At 44.7% G+C, this 22,218-nt stretch overlaps 1 protein-coding gene across 5 annotated transcripts in view; it reads left to right on the top strand.

Moving 5' to 3' along the window:
* Window positions 1-1,990: 1,990 nt before the first annotated feature.
* The window catches only part of ARHGAP17 (Rho GTPase activating protein 17), an 85,197-nt gene continuing 64,969 nt past the window's right edge, over window positions 1,991-22,218 (top strand). For all 5 annotated transcript variants that reach the window (XR_013974956.1, XM_080913564.1, XM_080913566.1 and 2 more), the window contains exon 1: window positions 1,991-2,123. Coding sequence is in view for 4 of the 5 variants with exons in the window: in XM_080913564.1 (XP_080769690.1) it covers window positions 2,071-2,123 (53 nt within the window). In the remaining variant the exon portion in view is untranslated. The remainder of the gene's footprint in view (window positions 2,124-22,218) is intronic.

Consider the following 22,218-nt stretch of genomic DNA (forward strand, 5'->3'; position numbering starts at 1 on the left):
TGTTGTTTTACTGCTCTCTGTAGCTGGGGCTGACCTGGAATTTGTGATCTTTCTGTGTCAGCCTCCTGAGTAGCAGATTTCAGGCCTATGTCACCACTGTCTAGTTTCAGGGTAGCAGCTGAATGTAGTGACTCAATGGATGACTCAGGTTTGACAAATGGTTTTGAAGTCCTGTCTGTTTTGCTTTAGTAAGTCTTGTTGGATGGGGTGCCATAAGCCCATTTGTCCAGTGGAGGCAGGAGGATCAGAAATTTAAGGCCATCCTCAGATACAGGAGATTCCTCAGAAAAACCAAACGAAACAAAAGCAGAACAAAGGCTTTATCTCAACACTTCCTGTTGTAATTAATGTTGATGATTTGCAGTTTTCTGCTTGACTAGAGGCTCCACACTCGAGACGTAATCACTACAGATTTTTAAATTTCTTGTTTTTTGAGCTCAAGATGTTCTTGGCATTAGTTACTTTGCTCTCCATTGTAAGGAAATTCAGGACAAGAAGCAATGCAAGGTTGGAAGGGTTTAGTCCAGCTTTCAGTTGGAGGAAGGGATGTCTTCCGTGATAAGGCACTGCAATTGGTATTATGAGCCTGCTCAAGACCATACTGCCTCCATGTTCAGAAAGCAGAAGATGAAAACTTCCAGCTCAGCTAGTTTTCTGTGGTCTGGGACCATGGAATGCTGTGGCTCACATTTAGAGTGGGCCTTTCCATCTCAATTAACCTGATGTAGGACATACACAGAGATTTGTTTCTAAGGTGACTCTAGATCCTGTCGAGTTGACACTTTAAACCAGCACACAGCCTGTAAAAGACGCCAGAGCCCACTGGATGTAGTGTATGTTGAGTATATGGAACCAAGGCTGCCAAGTCAGGAGACATGGCTGCAGGTCATAAAACTTACTTGATTCAGTTGGATGAAAGGGTTCAACAAAGAGAAATGAAATGATCCCACCAAGCTTCCCAGCTCCACTGCAGGGCTGGGAATTGGAACCTTGTGGTCATTTTAGGCAGCAGGGACTCTGAGGCACATCAGTTCAGGGGCCTAGTGAAGGCCAGTTTCCTTTGGCTGGGGGTTCTGGAAGTATAATCGATAGGTGGCCCTCATCTGATTGACCCTACTCATTTAGCTGTTCCATGGACCAGTGAGCAGCTCCTGCAAAGAATCGCAGGCCTCCTTGACATGCTCTCTCCTGATATTTTGCCTTTGGTTAGAACAGAGGGCAAGGGGTTTAAGGCATTGAGAGTGCGGAACTTGTTCACCCCCTTGATCTGCTTCAGCTCATTCCTTCCCTACTAGGATATACCCTGGTCTGACCGCCGCTCTAGGTTAGGTCCATTCTTTTCAGTTCGCCCTCGCTTGACTCGCATCACTCGACTAGGACCACTCCTATTCTGCTCCCGACCCCTCCCCCTGGCTGGCTTGACTCCCGGGTCGGGCTGGACAAGGCCCCATTCCTGTGTTCCGCTTTGCCGGACCGGATCAAGATCTGCGAGAAGTTCGCTCGCGTTCTAGTGGTTCTGTTCTGCTCATTCCGCCCAACTCTAATTCAGAGCCGCTGGATCCAAGGGCCCTGCTGGGCTTGTCTCGCTCTGGTCGGCAGAGCCAAGCTCATCCGACTCCGATTAGCTCAACTCCATCCCTCTTCGCTCACCGATTGGCTCAGCTCCACCCCTAAACTCGCCCAGCTCTGCTTGGTCCTGCTGGGCCTGACTTTTCAGGTTTCGGTGGGGCGGGGCCTAGCTCGGCTCCACCAATCTGGTTTCCGCCCTGTTCGGCTAAGCTCCACCCACCACGGCGCGACCTCGCCGGTCCCCGCCCTGATCAGCTAAACTCCGCCCGTCTTGGGTCGGTCCGCACCTGTTCCACCTCTCTGGTTTCGGCTTCTTTCGGCTCGGCTCGGCCCCTCTCGTGGAAGGGGCGGACGGCGGCGCTGGAAGTGACGCGACGAGGGCGGGGCCGAATTGTAGCCTCCGTCACCGCCTCCCGGGCCGGGAAGCGATGTAGGTAGGACCCACCAGACGGTCCCCAAGCTCTCCCCGGCCCGAGTGCCGCTGCCGCCACCGCCGCCGCCATGAAGAAGCAATTCAACCGCATGAAGCAGCTGGCCAACCAGACCGTCGGCAGGCGAGTGCGCGGGGCGCGCCGGCGGGGGGCGCGCGGGGGGCGGGCCGGTCCTGCGCGCAAGGAGCGGGGGAGCGGGGAGAGCCGGGCGCGGCCCGGCCTGGGCCCCGCGGGGCGGGGGTCTGCGCCAAGTTGCCGCTTGGGCGCTGCCCATTGTCCTGCCCCGAGGAGCATCGCCCTCGGGAGACCCACGCGAGTCTTTACTCCTCCCTGTCCCCGCCGGCCGGAGCTCGCCGCCTGGTGCGAAAACTCCGTAAACTTGTGTGCCTCACGCAGTGCCAGGCGCTCAGCTTTGGGACTGATGTTCTCAGGCTCTCCCCGCAGCGATCCCCCCCCCCCCCCAAGAGTTTGCTGGTCACTAGGAACCCAAAGGGTGTTAGTCTTGTGTGGCTTGCCGGGTTAAGTTCAGCCCCTCCCCTCCCCTCTGAAGGAATCGAGAAGTGCAGTCTCAAAATCCAGGCTTTTGGGAAATTTGCTGAGAGTTCTTGAAGTCTAGAGGTTTGGAAAGGGAAAAGGATGCCTTTTCTCACCTTGAATGTGGTATTTTGTGACACTGCGTGCTTGACAAGAAACAGTGATTTTCTTTTTTCAATTTGCGGTTTTTAGAGCTTTCAGGAGGCTGTTGTCTGTGCTGTGCTATCTGGAACAAATATTTCAAGGTCTTGCAGGGCGGATAGCTGTGCTGAACCAATTTGCCTTTTATTCTGCACGTAGATTCTTCACAGCTCTTGCTCTTTACCTCCTCCCTTAGCAGTTAAGGGGAGTTTGGTTTGGTTGAAGCACGTGAGACACTTCTTTTTTTATGTGTAGAAAAATACTTTTACTTCCTCTTGGGTTTTCTAAATTTTCTTTTTGCAGTGTTTCGTTTCCCTCAGCCTTTTGCTAAGTTTTGTTGAGTTTCTAAAAAGAAAAAAAAAAAAGGAGAGAGGGAAAAAAAAACATACACACACACCAAAACCTGTAATCTTGGTATCCTTTATTCAGACTCAGCCCCTGCCCCTTAAGCCCAGAAATGCCTATTTTTTTGTTGCTTGTAGAATTAGAGAAAGCGGAGGATCAAGGCAAGTGGTCCTCATGGCTTGAAGAAGCGATGTTATGAGAAATGAGAATTTCTTATGAGTTCTGTACTCCTTTCAGAGTTCTCAGTTGTATGCATGGCAGAATCAAAACGTAGTGGATACCACAATGTCTTTGATAGATTATTATTTATTTGTTAGGTTTTGTACTGTGTGGGACAAGGGAAGGTTGCTGGTTTTATGCAAAGTTCTATGAGCTTTCTGTCTTGAAAACTGGTTAGGGTTTTGTGGGCCCCTACTCCTCTTTAGCCTCTCTGCCTACTTTTATATTCTGGCCGTACTTGCCTACTTTCAGTTTCCATGGGAGGCCTATGTTTCTTATATGTTATCCTCTTCCTGGAATTCCCAGAATCCTTTCTTACCACACCTAGCTGATAGATAACCTCATTCTCATTTTTCACTTCTCTCAGTTTCTGTGCCTTAGAAGATCCTCGGTGTCTCAGATAGGCACTGTCTTGATACCATGCACTATCTGCTTTCTAAAATCAAACTGCCTCTTTACCTGCTTGTGTTGGCCATTTGAGCACCCTGAGAATCAGACAGAGTCTTTCCTATGTGTCTTTGATTCCCAGGGTCTGACTCCCATGACGGATGATCTGTCAAAATTGTCAGGTAAATTCATTCTAGGATTCTAACTTGCCTGTTGCCGTGGGATTTAAGTTTGGGAAAATATGAACAGGATAGGGTGGTAGTGATTCATACTGGGACAGTAATTCTGATCCTGACCTTTGACTCTGTTTGAAAGTCTTTATTGCTAGATGCCAGGGGAAGCTGCAGCTATTAAAGAGCTGTAAGGGTGGGGCAGCCATGAAACTAAAGTTAGAACATCTGTTTTTATTGGGGGGGAGACCTGTTGCTCTCTTGTTGTTGATTTCCTAGATAACCTCCCTTCTATCCCTGTGTGCGTGCGCGTGTGAGGGTTTGTGTGTGTGTGTGTGTGTGTGTGTTCCCTGTTAAGTGACCCTAAGAGGGTAGGAAGAAAAATGGAGGACAAAACTGAGAATTATTCAGTAAGCCAGATGGTTGGTACACATCAGAAGCAAATCGAGGGTGTATTTGGGTAAAAATGAATGCTTTACTAGCACAGATTTCTCCCAGCTGTGATCTGGACAGAGAAGGAGTTTATATATGTGAACCTCCACCGTTATCAGTTTGTGGAGCTCCAGGTGCTATCTTGCAGTGAGGAATTTCTGTAGGATGGAATGCTCGTGAGTAACTCCACTGAGAAGTTCCATGGGGCTGTCAAGGTTGAGGATTAGTAATGCCTAGAAAGAATGAGCTACCATGATGCAATTTGTGTACAGATGGATGATGGATGCGTCTGTGAGCAAGGCTTGTGAGCGGTCTCACAGTGTGGGTGCCCTAAGAAAGAGTAGTGGGACGGATGTCCTTGTCACCTGCTCTTTGTTGAGTCTCATTCAGAACACTGAGGCTACAGTGTATACCACTGTGAGATATGTAAGAATTAAAGACCAATACTAACGAGATCTCTGCCCTAGAGCTGCTCAGTAGATATATGGAGGAGATAAGCAAACCCCAAGTAATTGTGAACACAAGATAAGCACTTCCAGAAGGGTAGCAGGTGCGCAGAGGAGAACCTGTCTGCCACTGGATGGAGGAGCTCATAAGAGCTGCTCTTAGGAGGTGTGAGCAGAGCCTTTGCTTTCCTTCCACCCGCACACACTTTTTTCAGACTCTCTTGCAAGAATTAGGTCTCTTCTGGTAAAGAAAAAACATAATTCAAGGTGCCTGAACAGAAAGGAATTCTTTGGCCTGTGAGCAGCAGTCTAGACACAGGACTGCTTTTGTTTGAGACAATCTCACTGTATAGCAGAATTCCCAGTTCTCCTGCCCCAGTCATCCCAGTGCTGGATCTCAGGGCATTCTGGAGGGTTCACTCTTTAGACAGGCTGTGTTCACAGACTTCCATTATCCTCAGCCCAAGTCTCAGAGGAAAAGAATACTTTGTGACTGTGGCCAAAGTCCCGGGATTGGCTTTGTTTCTGGGTCACATGCCTTTCCTGGGAAATGGAATGGACTCAACCCCACCCACATAGAGAGTGGAGTAGTGCTGATTCCCTAAGGTAAACCCGGGAGTGGGGGGCACTGTTACCAGAAGAAGGAGAATGGGCAGACACTGATTAGGCAAGCAAGAAATGCCCTGTTGAGTTTTTGCACTATTGCTGTGGAAAAGGAGAAGCAATCTCTTGGCTTCAGATAATCTAGAAAGGGCAGATGGTGCACCAGGGAGTCAAGGAGTGGTGGTGGGCGATTGTTGTCTGGATAGAGGAGACTGTGCAGGAGGATAAGGAGTATGAAGTTAGGAGCTGTTGTGTGTCAGCAGTGGAACTGGACAGATGTAACTTAGGGGCACAACTCTGGCAGTTTGCCGTCATAGGAGTTGTTCTGAATGCTCTCATTTGGCAAGACAAGGTTACAAACCCAGGTGTCTCTAGGGCTAGGGAAGAACTGCAGGGAACCTGAAGGGCCATGTTCTAATAAGAAGGTGGGGTGTGCCTATGGGACTGTGAGTCCCAACCTCTGGAATTCTCAGGAAGTTTCCTAAAATGTAAGTTTTGGGGAACATTAGCTGACTCGTAATTCAAGCAAGCACAGCAGTATTACATTACACTACACAGACATTTTTGAGGCCAGATGTGGTCTATGGCTGTGTTGGCAACTGCTTATCTCAGAGGACCTGGAAGTTTCCACTTCCTGGTTCCTTCTTTACCTGACACCATGGTGCCATTGGTTCTCTGGCTCTGGAGAGCTCGTTTTCATTTGCTGAGATCTTGAATAGGGACATGGTAATCATTTCTCCTTTCTACAGTGGTATGTCTAACCGAGGACTGCGCCTCAGCACCTGGCCTGGTTCTCACCCACAGTGACTACCATTTATATTTTATGAAGGAGGACAAATGATTTGCCAGGCTGGCACATCTACTCAGTGACCCACACAGGAATATGCCTCCGCAGCCCATATACTTCTGACCACAGAACTCAAGCTGCCTTACACCAGGAAAGGTGGCGTGTTTATGAACAAATGTCTTGAATGTCTTCCGTGATCATTAAGCTGATGCCCTTCTCATAAGGAACCTACTGCATTCTCCGAGCAGCTCTGGGGTGGTGTTGTTTATTCCTGATTTAACAATAAGGAAGCCAGAGATCAGAGAGGTCACAGAGCTGGCACATGGCGGAGTTGTGGATCCAAACCAGGTTTCTGATTTTGAAGCAGACATGTATGGTGTTTGACTCTTCAGTGCTACCTCCATCAAATCTTGGGAGCTGTGAGTTGGGTGTTACTGTAATCCAGTAGCATGCTTCCTTGGCTGTGTTTCCTCAAGGGACCCTAGGCAGTAAGTATCTAGATGCCTTTAGAGGCTTGGCTTAGGACAGGCGCTCTACCACTGAGCCACATTCCAGCCTTGATGGTCATAATTTGGGTAGGTGGGGTGGGAGTTGCTGCTGGCATCTTTTGCTGGCATGGGTCCTGACAGTACCAACAACAAAGAATTGTACAGTACCAGCTGCATTCGTGCCGAGACTCAGAACCCTGACTTAATCCTCTTTAATGCTCTGGATATATCCATGGTCACAGCCAAAGCAGACTATTGGCTTCCAGGTCATAGATGTATTCTCTTTGCTTTATTTGGAGCTTCTTCATTTATTGTTACTTCAAAGAATAAATATTTGTCATCAAAGATACAGATCTCATGCTTTTTACAAGAATCTTGGAAATTCTGTCCGGATCTGATATCCCTGTCCAGTACAGGTCCTGAAGAAAGCCACAGCTTTCCCATTGGCTGGCCATCAGCTTCCTGTGTGTAGCCCATGGGCAGTGGGCTTAATCTTTTTATATTCCTTGCTGACCCCTTCCTGATCATTGAGATTTAAGGACTCTCTCTAGGAGCAGAGGTAAGCTGTCCATTACAGCAGCAGGAGTTTTCAGTCAAAGTGCATGGCTACCTGCTGATGTCACAGTGGTACCATGGTGTACCCCTGGTACCATGTTGTATAAAACTTCTCTGTGAGGCAGCATTCACTGCCTGTGCATGCCTGTCACATACCAGCTCCTCGCTTTGCCTGTTGGAACAGTCTGTACTCCTCACTGACTTAACAAGCTTCTTCCCTCACTTGGGGTTTGCTCTACCTTTCCCCAGAGATCTCTGAACAGGGCATCTGAGGAAAGCGAGGTACCAAGCCCAGTGGCTTTCATTCAGCCTCTGATAGAGCAGGATAGGGAAAGGATCTCTATCTGAGCATCTTCTTAGGCCTACTGAGGCCACCTTGGGTGGGTTGCAGGTTGTGGAATTCAGAATGCCAAACAGCTTATTTACAGGTATATAACCCCCCCCCCCGTGCTGACAGATTCAAAACAAAACAAAACAAACAAACAACAGCCACAGAAAGATGCAGTCACCTAGCATCATCTTTATTTATGAAGGTAACATGGGACACTGTTATGAATCATCTGGTGACAGAAGTTCCTGTTCTGGGGAGAACCCTTCATACTTTGCAGTTGTAATGGAGGGTGAACTATGCCAGACTATGGAATATTTTGATGTATCATTCTGATGTAGGTGGATACCATGGTAACCAAGTAAAAATTCATTGAAACAAGTTACTGCACTCCATCTACTGTTCATGTAATTTCCCGAAGGCAGAAAGACCCACGGTTCCAGATGTGAAATCCTTCTGGTCTTTGTTTTGATGAAGGGTCTTGCTGTATAGGCCAGGGTAGACTTGATCTTCTTGCCTCAGCCTCCCATGTGCTGTGGTGACAAGGATGCTTCTGTGTCAGCTCCAGACGAGTTTCAGGATTCAGGACTTTGCAGGCTCTGGAGAAGCCATATGTGTATATATGCTGGTGTTATAGGTGACCTCCAACTGAATCTGGCTAACAGCTTCAAACCTAGTGTGTCATTTCTATAGCAAAACATATGCATATAATTGCCCCAAAGGATACAAAAAAATGTAGCTATCCATGCATGCTGTGTTCTTCTCATCACAGTCAAGTTTATAGTCAGTGGGTTTCAAGCTTATTTTTATATTTGTCTCCCCAAATAAAAAGAAGTGCGGATCTATTTTAGTTTTAGTAATGTACCTATATGATTGTCTGAAAATCTTCTATTTCAAATAATGTCTCCCACACTCTAAGAGATTAGAAACTACAATTAATAAGCAAGGCTCATACCCTTAAGTGCCAGGACAGATAAAGAATTGAGGTGGGAGGCGGGTGTGAGAATGAGAAATGGTGGGGATTGTGGAGCACTTATCCCTCTCAAGGGGGACTGCTTTTGGCTCTAGCCACTTGTTACCTTAGTGAATGGGCATACAGTTTAGCCACAACTACCTTTTTAAAAAGAGGGACACACGTACACATGCATATATTGTGTAAGTGTGTGCTGTGCATATCTTTGTGCACCACTGTATGTATGAGCCTTCAGAGGTCAGAAGAGGCATCACATCTCCTAGAGCTAGAGTTACAGATGGCTGAGTCATTATGTGGGTTCTGGGAACTGAACCCAGGTCCTCTGCAAGAACAACAAGTATCATAACCAGCTGACCCATCTTTCCAGCCTCACATCTCCTATTTTTAATGATGTCCCAGAATGCTGATTTTCCTGCAAAGTTTTATGATACTTAAATGTTAGCAACAAAAAAGAAGAAAAAATTCCATCCATGTAGGCCAAAGAAAACATATCTGCAAACTTTATCTGGCCTTGGGCAGTCTGCCTTGACCTCTAGCTCAGAGGCTAAAGCTTGTGGCATGAAAAGTTGTCTGACTAAGCTACTTCCTAAGATCTAGATGGCTAATTTTTTTTCTCTTTTTTTTTCTTTTTTAACGTATATGTTACTTTTTTGCATATACAGTAGCTTATTCTAAGAAGAAAACAAAAAGTTGGTAGTGTTTTATTTTAGAACTGCCTTACTTTCTAGCCAATTGGAGAGTTTCCTTTTAATCTACCACTACCAGTAACATTATTTACCTTAGACAAGGGAATGGAGCTGCTGGAGCGATGGCTCAGACCTTAAGATTACTTGCTGCTCTTCCTAGCATCAAAAGTCCACTCACAGCTGTCTGTAATTCCAGTTCCAGAGGACCCAGTGCCGCCTTCTGGCCTTCAGAGGCACATACATGATGTATATGCATGCGCGCAGTCGTACTCATGAAATAAAAATAAATAAATCTTTAAAATTGAGGAGCTCCCCCAGCCCCCTGCTTTTTTTAAAGACAGGATTTCTCTGTGCAGCCTTGGCTGTCCTGGAGCTCTGTATGTACGCCATGCTGGCCTCAAACTCACAGAGATCAGCCTGCCTCTGCCTCTACCTTCCAAGTGCTAGGACTAGAGGCTTGCCCCAGCATGCCCAGCAAGAGGAGCCCTGTTCTTTAAAGGATGACCTAAAGAAGGTTGTGCTATGCTATCCCTACCTTCCTGGGCCTTGATGGCTGTAAATGACACTGTGCACTCCTTGTGTATTTGTCACCGGGCACCTTTAGAATTGGTCGTGGCTCCCTTCAGATGTGAAAATTCTCAGATGTTCAGGTCTCATATAAAATGTCAAAGTGTGTGAACGTAGCCATTGAAGTTCTGTGTACTTTAAATCATCTGTAGATTGCTCACCATAACTAGTATATTGTAAAATACTATATAAATAAGTGTGATGCTGTATATTTCAGGGAATAGTGATAAAGGGAAAATCTGTTCAGATCAGAAACAGTTTCCTCCAGATGTTTCTTACCCAGGTTGGTTGGTGCTGCAGATGGGAATACAGGGGAAGGCCAGCTGTATAGGTACCGGGAAGCGCTGTTGGTCTCTTCTCTTCCCAAGCCACACTAGGTGATCTTAGCCCAGTAACTCTCACCTCTTGAATGATGATTGCAGTTTTATGTTCTGGTCCTGGCATGACTCTACTCCTAGGTGCTACTACCAACTCAGTCTTGACCGTCAATCAGTAAGTGTGCTATATGATGTCATCCTTAAATTCTCATTTTCTAAACCATGGATCACTAGACTTTTGCCTACAGGCGGAATCTGACCCATCCTGTTTTGTCAAAGAAGGCTTTTTGTAACCAACACAGTCACTACAGTAGTAGGGTTGAATAATTAGAAAGGTAACCTGGGTGACCCATAAAACCCAAAGAGCTGACTGAGTTTGCTGGGCTGGGGATGTAGCTCACTAGTGGAATGCTTGTGTGGCATTTGTGAATTCTGGGGTTCTGTTCCCAGCAACCATATAACAGAACAAAACTTTATTTTCCTTCCCCATAGATGCAAATGCCACCAGCTGGGGTTGCCCCAGCCATTTACAAGTCCTGTTTCTCCCTCATATTTTGAATCCTGCTGTCACCATCTCCAGATTCCTATTCTTATCCTTTCATGTGGTGTCCTTGATGGACATCCATCTTTCCTGTCACTATGGTTAGCGTCTAAGTTTTCACCTGAGCAGAAGATTGTCTTCCAACTAGTTTTGCATGTGTGGAGTAACATGTTCTGGACTAGCATGATTCTAAGAGAAATTCTAGGAGATAGGTCAGATCTGTGGGAAACCATGTCAGATGAAGTGAGAGTGTGTTTGCCTTGAAAACAGTATTCAGTCCTTTTTGTCAGATGTAAGGGCTGGTGACCATGGGTCACACTCTTTCCTTGATTGCAAGTTTGTGGTTATTTTGTTATTGGGTAGTGACTGTCCTAAAATGTATCTTTCTTCCACTCCCTTCCCAGTTTTCCTTTTTAAGTGTCTGCCTTATCAGAGATGCCTTCTGGTCTTGCCATCCATTTGATCTCCCCTTTAATGTTTCATTAGCATTTCTTCTCTAGTTTCTCATGTGCTGTCACGTGAGTCGGTAAAACATTTGCTTCATAAATGCTTGAACCCATAAGTCATGGAGCAAGTCAAGAGGGATTCAGGTGAACACAATTTTTCATTCAACAAATGTTGAGAGGTTCATGGAGATTCTTCCAGCTAATAGTTACCTGTTAGTGTAAACATTTAGAAACCCACTAGCTCAGATTTCACATGGTCATTGGATACTTGCAGAGGTGTGGGTTGAAGTGGCTGATTGAAACCAAGTGCAGCCAGACCTGGGGGATACACCGAATATTCCACTCATGGCATGTGGGACTGCTAGAGTTCCAGGTGTTTGGTGGAGCACAGGGGTCTCTGACATGTGCTGGGGGTAGGGGAATGTGTTCGGCTAGGGCTTCTTTGGATACAGGGCACCTGGGCATCATATGACAAGCTGGTGGAGCTCCTAGGTGACTTAACAGAGTTGCAACAGGACAGAAATAACCTTAGGGGACATGACACTCTGTGTTTTCCATCCTTTAATATCTTCTGCTTATAAATCAGACAGATAGTAGGGTCTGCTTCTCAGCAGGGGACAGTCCTCTCTAGCACTTTGGTTTTCAGGATGCTTGGGTAGAGGATAGCATGCACTAACAGCCAGTGTAGAGTGTAACTTGGGCCTTGAAAGCTTTAAGAAATGTTAGAATTGGTGTGCCTTTATTTTCTTTACCTGGTATCAACTGATGAACATCTTTTCTCCAAAGAGAAATTTGGTTGCACATTGAAATTCTATTGTGTTATTGTATTTATTATAGTCAACTTACACATATTTTATATTTTCCTATTAAAAATTCTTGGTAATTTCATGCATGTGTATAATGGATTGTGGGTCATTTTTACTCCTGTTATGCTCCCACATCCTCCTCCCTCTCCCAATGAACCCCCTCTTTTCAATAAGCCCCACTCCTACTTTTATGACTTTTGTGTATGGCCACTGGTTATGGTTGTTTGTGTGAGCAGGAATAGATAATAAAGAATGATGCCCCCTCCACTAGAAACCATTAACTGCCCACAGTCCTTCAATGGTGGATGGGGACTCACAAACCCCTCCCATAAATGTTGAAATGGTGATTGGACCTTTTTTGAGCAAGTTTATACTTCTCTTCTTCAGGCCATTATAATTCCCTTACTGTGTTTTCATTTTGGAAAATTAAGACTTAATAATGAACCTGTAGTAGTAAACCTACCATGCTATACCCAGCTATTCTCTGTCCCCAGTGGTCTCTCTGCCCCCATTGCTAGCCGCATGCCATGGCCAGTCTCTCCCTCTGGCTCTCTGGTGCGAACTCTGCTCACATTCCCATTTGCCCGCCCTCTGGGTTATTGTCACAATTCCCAATAGCCGGACAAAATCAAAACTCGAGAGGCTTGTAAATTGTCAATCAGATTTTTATCAGTAAATTCTCACATCACAAAACATCCACACAGTAAACTCAAAGCCAATTGATATGAGATAATCTGCCCACCTAGATAAGACAAATTGTCCTGTAATAATTCATCCCTTATAAGATATTCATAGTTACCTGTGACTATTTAATGCCACACGAAGATGAGTCATCTTCCTCCTCCATCTTGGCTTCTTCTTCTGTCTCTCCTGCCTTTCCAAAACTCTCTCTTCACCTTCCTTTTTCACTGCCCAATCACAGGCCTCGTCTTACTTGTGTCTGCCCTCACGTCTATACCAACCACAGTACCTGTGACATCCCCTGAATTCCCAGATTTCAAGATTAAAACACACAGTCTTTGACCACTACCACCCACTGCTGGAGACAGGCAGTATTGATAGCTTTTGCCTATTTGTAGCGTATCATTAATTTTCTTTTCCAATTTGAAGAGATCATGATTTGCATTCTACCACAGTCAGATTTGAGGGTCCTTTGTGGAATCTAAGAAGTGAAGATGCTTTGGGCTTGAAGTCTGGGAGCTCGTGTGTCTCGGATGTGTTAGGAGAGTGGCGAGGAAGCTGTGGCACTAGGCTTAGAGGAGAGGACACATAGACCTAAGGTGATGGCACCTAGACTGATGGGGAACCAGGACTACAGTGTTCAAGCTTCAGAAGAAGGACAGGAAGAACTGAAGACAAGTCACAGTTGGCTGCTCTTTACTGAAATAGGCTACAGGTGACTCTTCACCTCTGTGTTGTGTTTACAATACTCTTTCTTATTTGTTCTTGTGTCTTCTGCCTGCCCTCTGTGCTCCCACTGTTTCAGGATCTGCAAATGTGTGAGTGCCAGTTCTGCACTGTCTCAGTAACTAGTGGTCATAATCTAGTTTATTGATTCTTAATCTGCAATTATCCAGTCCTTTTTATGTGATCAGTTTTTTTTGTTTTGTTTTGGCTACCCCCATTCTTGTTTAAAAAGGAATATGGATATTACGTTTTTTCCCCAGCTTCTAGGAAAACCTACAATGTTGTTGCTTAGAGACTCATCATTAAAATATTAATTGGGCCAGGTGTGATGGCACATTCCTGAATCCCAGGACATGGAGGGAGGAAAAAGGAAGATGGTGAATTCCAGACAGCCTAAGCTACATAGTGACAACTTGACTGAAAAATAAAATAGACAAATTAGTAGTAATATTTTTAGGTACCTTTATGCTAGGCCCTATTAATACAAAAGTAAATGAATTTATTTGCCAGAAGTGCATGGTTTAGTATGTCTGATTTAGTAATCTGTGACTGAACCTCAGGGGACTTGGTAGATGCAGGTCTTTCAGGGACCATAGGGAGATTGAGCATAGCACTTCTTTTTATGTACACAGACTTTTATGTGCTTCCCAAGTGCTTTCTTATTCTTGAGGACCTAACTAACTGCTTTTATTGGTTAACCTGGGTGATAATAATGTAGTGTGTATAGTTGACTAGTTACAACTGATCTCATTTTATTATATCTTTGGTTTATTTGTGTATGTGTACACTATCTATGTCTGTTGTTCTATTTTTTATTATTTCTTTCTTTCATTCTTCCTCCTTTCTTTCTTTCCTCTCTTCTCTTCTCCCCTCCTTTTGGAAACAGAGTTTGTGCTCCCCAAGCTAGCTCTGAGCTGCACTCCCTTGGGCCTTATCTTTCAGAGTAGTTGAGACCATAGAATATACCATTGTGCAGTGACCTCTTCCTATGATTTCTTTTCTATCCTATTGTTCAGGCTCCAAGATATGTGTTGCTGTATCCTTATTGTTGTGTGGTGGGCCTGTGAGTCTGTTGCTACCTGGCTTTGCAGAAACATGATGAGGAATACTTGAATCCTGTCTTAGTAGGGTTTCTGTTGCTACAACAAAACACCACAACAAAAAAGCAAGTTGGGGAGGAAAAGGCTTACTTAGCTTATACTTTTACATCACTGTCCATCATTGCTGCAAGCCAGGACAGGAACTCAAACAGGGAAGGAACCTGAAGGCAGGAGCTGATGCAGAGGCCATAGAGGGGTGCTGCTGACTGGCTTGCTCATCATGGCTTGCTCAGCTGACTTTTTTATAGAACCCAGGACCACCATCTCACATTGGACTGGGTGGGACTTCCTACGTAAATCACTAATTGTGAAAATGCTGTACAGGCTTGCCCTCACCTGATCTTATGGAGGAATTTTTTAAATTAAGATTCCTGCTTCTTAGATGACCTTAGTTTGTGTCAAGCTGACATGAAACTATCCAGCACAAATCCTGTCTAAATGCAAGTGTTATACTCTGGGTTACTAGTGAAGCCCATGTTTTAAGTTAGGATTTTACTGCTATGAACAGACACCATGACTAAAGCAATTCTCATAAGGACAACATTTAACTGGGACTGGCTTATAGGTTCAGAGGTTCAGTCCATTATCATCAAGTCAGGAACATGGCGGCATCCAGGCAGGCATGGTGCAGGAAGAGCTGAGAGTTCTACATCTTTATCTGAAGACTGCTAGCAGAATACCGACTTCTAGGCAGCTAGGATGAGAGTCTAAAAGCCCACACTAACAGTGACACACCTACTCCAGCAAGGCTACACCTCCTAATAGTGCCACTCCCTGGGCCAAGCATATAGAGACCATATAGTCTACAAACAGCATTCCTCTCTATTCTAAGACACAGCATGTAGTGTGTCTCTTATTTGAGGCTGTGTTATTGGCAGGAGAGTATTTTTTTTCAAAAGAACACAAACTTGTCCTTTAATGACACTTCTAGGAGCTGATTGGCTTTGACCATTGGCCAACATGTTGACAAGTCATTTTATTTTAGAATGAAGTGTTCTCATGGGTATAATCTGAGAAGGAACATGGCAGATATACTTCTCAGATGTTGCTTAGAGTTGAGGAGGAACTATTATAGTCTGGTGCTGAAGCAAGTGAAACTGAGGCTTGTAAACCAGAAGAGAGGACATCCTTCATGAAAATGACAGGGTCTCAGCCCTCAGAAGCGTGAAAATGGTAATGGGACCTGCTAGGGAGGCCAAGCTAGGCTGACAGGTTTGCCTCTTACTTTTGGATTTTTTTTTTTTTTTTTTTCTTCTTGAACTTACTCCCTCATATATTTGAGTTCTCTCTACAACCATTTTTTGATGGCTGCCTGGAATATGAGTTTTAATAGGAAGATAGGGAGGGTGACTCTGTATTCCTTTTACTTGTGTATGTGTAGGGATGGGAGTGGGATTCAAGGTCTCGCTGTATATCCCAGGATGGCTTGGGATTGACTATGTAGCCCAGGCTGACTTAGAGCTCATGACAGCCCTTCTACTTCAGCCTTTCAGGTGTTTGGATGGCAGGCATGCACCACCATAATCAGCTGTCAACTATGCGTTTCTTCTAAGAGTTTCATGGGCCAAGTCCCTTTGGTTTTACATGGGCTCTCTGTTCTGTGTGGCTGCCTGGCAGGTGGCTGAGTCTTTACTACTCTGACTCTGAAGAAAACAAACACACTTCAGACAGAACTGAAAGAAGAACAATGGTAGAGGACTTGAAGTGGGTTATTGGTGACAGTGTTCATGTTGCTTTTAAGGAAGTGGTCAGCAAGTCATGAGGCAACAGACTTAACTGTAGGCTCTGACTCTTTGGGCATTCTTAAAGAATAGAAGCTTTACTGAAAATTTTAGGTGGAGGTTGTAACAGTCCTCGGGCCAGAACTCCTCCCACTGTCTAAGAGAATCTGGATGTAATTTCATAGGCTCTAGAAGCATCAAGGAAGGCCAAGGCCAAGGACACCAAGATGAGGAGACCTCACTTCCAGTCTGGCACTCAGCAAATTCAGCAGTTCTCAAAGAAGCTTCGCTAGAGGTCCGTGCATGGCCACTCTCTAGAGAGATGCTAGACTCTCTTTCGCTAGTCTTTAGAACACTTGCTTGCGTGTTAAATATGAGCTCCTCCCAAGCAGAAGTTTTCTCTCAGGGATGAGAATTCATAGTCATCAAATTATTTCCTCACAGAATCAGTTTCTTTGCACATAGTTGACTGCATTGTTCTTAAGACCATGCTGTGGGGTGTAGTGAGAGAGTGCTGAACTAAGCCCAAGGAGGTGAGGTGCCACTGTGCTGATCTCTACCTTGCCAGGGACTTTGCTCTCTGTGCTGTCTCTCTCCCTCTGTCTTCTCCCTCATTTCTCTTCCTCCATCCTTCCCTCTCTGTCTTTCCCTCCATCCTTCCTCCTCCCCCGCCCTCTCTCCCTACCTTGCCTCCTTTCTCTTTCTTACCTCAGCCTGGTCATTCCCCATGCTGTACTCCAAAGTCTTCTGAAACAGCAGTAGAACAAGCCCCAGTATATTTAAGACATTGGCATGTAAGAAAGAGGTATCATAAGACATCGAGGAAATAGCATGAGACAACAGGTTAATTAGTTAGCATTGTGGGCCAGTCAGGTTAGATTTCACCTTACCATCATATGCCGGAGTAAATCCCAACTGGATCAAGAGTTTATACAGTGGCTGCGGTCAGGTCAGTGTTAGAGCACTTGACTAGCATGCTTGAATCCAGTGGTTCCATGTCCAGTATAAGGAAAAACACCATAAAAATTAATAGAAATGAAAGCAGTTTATCACAGAAAGTACTTTGTGGTTTGGCATAAAAGTGCAGAGAAAGAACAGTAGGTAACCTGCAGATTTGAGCAATTAAATTTTGGGCAGAGCTCAAAAATTGCCTGGGTGCTTGAGGTTTTAGGTTTGGTCCTCAGCACTACAAAATAGTAGCCTTGTCTGTTGTGGTTTCATAGTGAATGCTATGTTGCATGCTATTTGGAAAAACCAGTAGCCACAATGGAGGGTTAACACCTAGTGTGTGAAGCTCTCACTTTTTTTTTTCTTTTTCTTTTCTTTCTTTCTTTCTTCCTTTTTTGAGCTTCATAGAGTCTATGAGTTGTTTTTTTGGGTATTCAGAGCTTTCTAAGGCTAGTGTCCAATTATCAGTGACTGCATATTGTGTCTGTTCTTTTGTGACTGGGTTGCCTCACTATTCTCTAGATACATCCATTTTCCTAGGAATTTCATAAAGTCATTGTTTCTAATAACTGAGTAGTACTCCATTGTGTAAAATATACCACAATTTCTGTATCCATCCATCTACTGAAGGACATCTGAGTTCTCTCCAGCTTCTGGCTATTATAAATAGGGCTGCTATGAACATGGTGGAGCATGTGTCCTTATTGTATGTTGGAGCATCTTTGGGGTATATGCCCAGAAGTGGAATAACTGGGTCTTCAGGTAGTACTATGTCCAATTTTCTGAGGAACCGCCAGACTGATTTCCAGAGTGGTTGTACTAGCTTACAACCCCACCAACAGTGGAGGAGTGTTCTTTCTCCACATCCTCACCAGCAAGTGCTATCATCTGAGTTTTTTATCTTAGTCATTCTGACTGGTGTGAGGTAGAATCTCAGAGTTGTTTTGATTTGCATTTCCCTGATTACTAGGGATGTCGAACATTTCCTTAGGTGCTGTGTGAAGCTCTCACTTTAAAGAACACTGGCCTAATGAGCACATAAAACAGAATGTTTATGGCTGGGTGCAGATGACCAGGAATGGATGAGACTCTTCTTTTTTCTTTCTTCTTTTTGTTGTTTGTTTTATTGAGATGGAACTCTGCTGTATAGTTCTGGATGGCCTGAAGTGAGTCTGTGTAGACCAGGCTGACCTGAAACTCACAGCTCCATCCACCTCTGCCTCCCCAGTGCTGGGATTAAAGGTGTGGTCACTGTGTCTGGCTGTGACAATTTTCAGAAATACAAAGCTTCAAGATTTAATTTTTTTTAATAAAATTTATTTGCATGATCATGGTGTGCTGCTGTCATAGAGGCTGGAAGGGTGTGTCACACACTACTGCTGGGGATGGAAATGGATTTTACACAGCTTCTAGAAATGTCACACTGATCCTTGGTCTCTCCCTTCTTAGAGTCCCCCGCCGAGGCAGTTCCTTCCCAGCTTCTCGTGTGACTAAGTCAGTGACGCTATTTCCTTTTGGACATCACTTTTAAGACTCATTCTAGCTGGCCTTTCCTTTCATCTCTCCTGCAAAATACCTAACTTTGGCTTCCCTCCTGTACCTGGGATGTGGGGTGTAGTGCGGAGAGTCCAGTTGTATAGGTTGGCACAGCCAAACCTTCCCGCCTCCAGCTCCTTTGGGCCTTCCCATCCTCAGCTCTGTTCCCAGTCCATTTTCCTGAGTGCCTTGACAATTTTCACTTTTATCAAGGCTGGCACACCCACTCCCCTTGATTACCTCCAGGTTTTCAGAGAACACTGGAGGCACTGCTGCCAGCCTCATGGTCTAGTGGACAGGCTCTGTTTTGCCGTGGCGACAGGTGTGCCCATGTCATCCCCCTTCCCAGACCCCTCTCTCATGCACAGAACTCTTGCCTTCTTGGTTGATAACAGCTTTCTCCTCCCTTCTTGGTATTGACTTGTCAGTGGCTTGCATCTTGACCTTTGATACCCATTTGGCTTATTTTTGTATCCACAGGACATAGCTTAGAGAAGGCACCTAACAAATACTATTTTAATGAATGAGTCCTAAACCATTGAAACTGAAAATAAAATTTTTTATTTATTTTGGTATTTTGAGACAGGGGGACTCTGTGTAGCTTTGTTTGTCCTGGAACTGATTTTATCGACCAGGCTGGCCTATGCTTCTGCCCCTGCCTCCCAAGAGCTAGGATTAAAGGTTTGTGCCACCATGATCCCATTTACTTATTTATTTATTTATTTCATGGGCATGGCTAATTTGACTATACGTATGTCTGTGTACCACATATGTGCCTGTTGTTCATGGAGAGGCCAGAAGATGGTGCCAGATCCTCAGGAACTGGAGTTACAGATGATTATAAGCACGCTGGGAACCAAGCCCAGGACCTCTGGAAGAGCCATCTCCCAGTCTCGAACTGAAATCTTTAAGTCAGCTGTTCTAGGAACTAGAAAGGGAGTGATAGCAATACTTGCTTTTAGACAAATACAGGGAAATCATTGAAGTGGGTTTTGAGGGGTGGCAGCCATCCTCTCCATCCACATACTGTCCTTCATCCCAGCCTCAGTCCACACCCATTCCTATCCTCAACTCTCCTGCCACCTGTCACTCAGCCTTGGTTTCTGAACACCTTTCTTCTGCCATTTTCCCTTTCTTCTGCAGGGACTCTATTTCTGTTCCCTGATGTGGGATCTCCCTTGTATGCATGGACATGCCTAGTGGCCTGTCTTCAGGTCTCTGGAACTCAACATTTCCAGAGCTGATCTCATTCACCCATTAGATCTCTGAGATAGTTTATTCAGTAGGTGCTCTTGGTGGTTGTGTGAAGTTCCTACTTCCCACTTACAAGGGCATCACCATTGGGTCAGTTCCTGCTCAGTCCACAGTTGGAGCACTTTCCTGACCCCTCTGCAGATGCCAGCCTATTTGTTTAGGCCCTCCCCTTCTCACCTGAATCACATCTTTTGTATGGCTTTTGATAGTTTCTTCCTTGGCCTCTTTCTTAGTCAGGCCTTACTGTGACTGTGATGAAACACCGTGGCCAAAGCAACTTGGGGAGAAAGGGTTTATTTAGCTTGCACTTCCACATCATGGTTCCTCAGGACAGGACTCAAACAGGGCAGGGAGGCAGGAGCTGATACAGGCCATGGAGGGATGTTGCTTACTGGCTTGCTCACTCACTTTCTTAAAGAACACACTTGCCCAGGAGTGGTACCACCCACAATGGACTAGTCTCTCCCACACCAATCACTAATTAAGAAAATGTCCTACACATTTACCTGTGGCCCAGTCTTACGGATAGGGGAGCAGAGGTAGGTGGGTTTCTATATAATAATTCTATGTAATTAGTTTCAGGACAGCCTTCTCTCAGATGATCCTAGCTTGTGTCAAGTTGACATAAAACCGTCTGGCAGAGCCTCCAATATGTGATCCCTCTCACTTCTTCCACACAGTTGCCTGGAGAACTTTCTGGAAGAACAGCTACAGTAATGATAGCTAATACTTACTTGATGTTTACTAGATATCAGCAGTTTTCAAATTTAGTCATGTACCAGCCCATTTATACTTAGCAAACCCTAGGGAATAATTGTCTAGTCCCTTTTTTGCCAGTAAGACAGGAGCACAGGTTACAGACCTGGTACATCTGGTTTTTTGTTTTGTTTTGTTTTCTAGGAAGCAGGCACTTTGCCCATCTATCTCTTTGACTCTTTCAAGTCTATAAGGTGGATATTCTTCCTAATAATTCCTAAGGTGGATTTATTTTCTAATAAGCACAGGCGTAGAGACACCACATAGTTTGTTCATAGTTTCTCAGGTCTTTTGTGGTGACTAGATCTGGCTCCAGGTTTACCTCTTACATATTTCCCCACCCTAAGGAGCTAATACATTCCTAGGAAGAGGCTTCCAGATAAATTTGTGGGTGTTTTGGGTTTTTTCTTCAGTGTTCTGGAGTAGTTGTAAACGTTTGGGGACAAGCAGGAAATAGCCCTGCTTCTACTTAGCGTGATCAAGGACCAGCACTATACCAGAGTGCTTGAAGATGTTCTCATGATTTCAAGAGAAAACTGATAGCCTGTTTGAACAGCATCCAGATAAGTTATGCTGGAACACTACATTTCCCCAGTAATCCTAGAGGTCAAGCCCTCCATGCCCTGCCTCTCTTCTCTGGGTTCATTAATTGACTTCATGAATTGATATCAATTTGTTTATGAGATAGGATGTCTTTGTAGGCTTAACTGTCCTGGAACTCACTATATAGAAATCCATCTGCCAAGCATGCACCGTCACTCCCAGCTTACAAATTGATTTTGACAGTCTTAGGTATATAATGACCACAATGGCATGTTTCAGCTGCACAGCACATTGAAGTTCTGTCTTTACCTCCTGGTACATATCTGAAACCCAGTGAGGAGAGAAATATAGGGCATTGGGGAACATGTCAGTTCAGTGGTTCTCAACCTTCCAAATGCTGGGGCCCTTTAATATACTTCATGTTGTGGTGACCCCAACCATAAAATTATCTCATTGCTACTCCATAAAGGTAATTTTGCTACAGTTATAAACTTCAAAATGTAACTATTTGTGTTTTTGATGGTCTTATGCAACCCCCTGTGAAAGGATTGTTCAATCTCCAAAGAGTTTCAACCACAGGTTGAGAACCACCGCATTAGTTTGAAACGATTAGCTAAACATGTTTAGTTTTTCTCCCCTATTTAAGTCCATTAAATGCTATGAGACATTTTTAAAAAATGATTTGTTTCTTTTTATTTATGTGCATTGGTTTATTGCCTGCATGTATGTCTGAATGAGGAAGTTAGATCCCCTGGAACTGGAGTTACAGACAGTTGTGAGCTGCCATTTGGTTGCTGGGAATTGAGCTCTGATCCTCTGGAAGAGCAGCCAGTGCTCTTAACCACTGAACCATCTCTCCAGCTCTGACATTTTCTGTTTTTTAAAGTCTTAGGGGAAAAAGGAAGCCATTTAGCAAAAGTTCCAGGTGTACCTATTAAGAAGTGGGTCACTGGACAAGGAAATCAAGTACAGTTTGTTCATTCATTCTTTGCCAGATCAGGACAGGAGGACATTAGATTAAACTTCAGAAATGCCATTATATCTATCTAGCCCTTAAAGAAAAGTGGGCAACCAAACAATGCAGAGTTCACAAAAATTAAAAACGGTCTCACTGTGACATGTTCAGAAGCAGAAGTTAAATTCGGACAGGAAGTAAAGCAAGTTTATATCCTCTGCTTTCCC

Source organism: Micromys minutus, assembly GCF_963924665.1.
Source record: "Micromys minutus genome assembly, chromosome: 2".
NCBI lineage: Eukaryota > Metazoa > Chordata > Mammalia > Rodentia > Muridae > Micromys > Micromys minutus.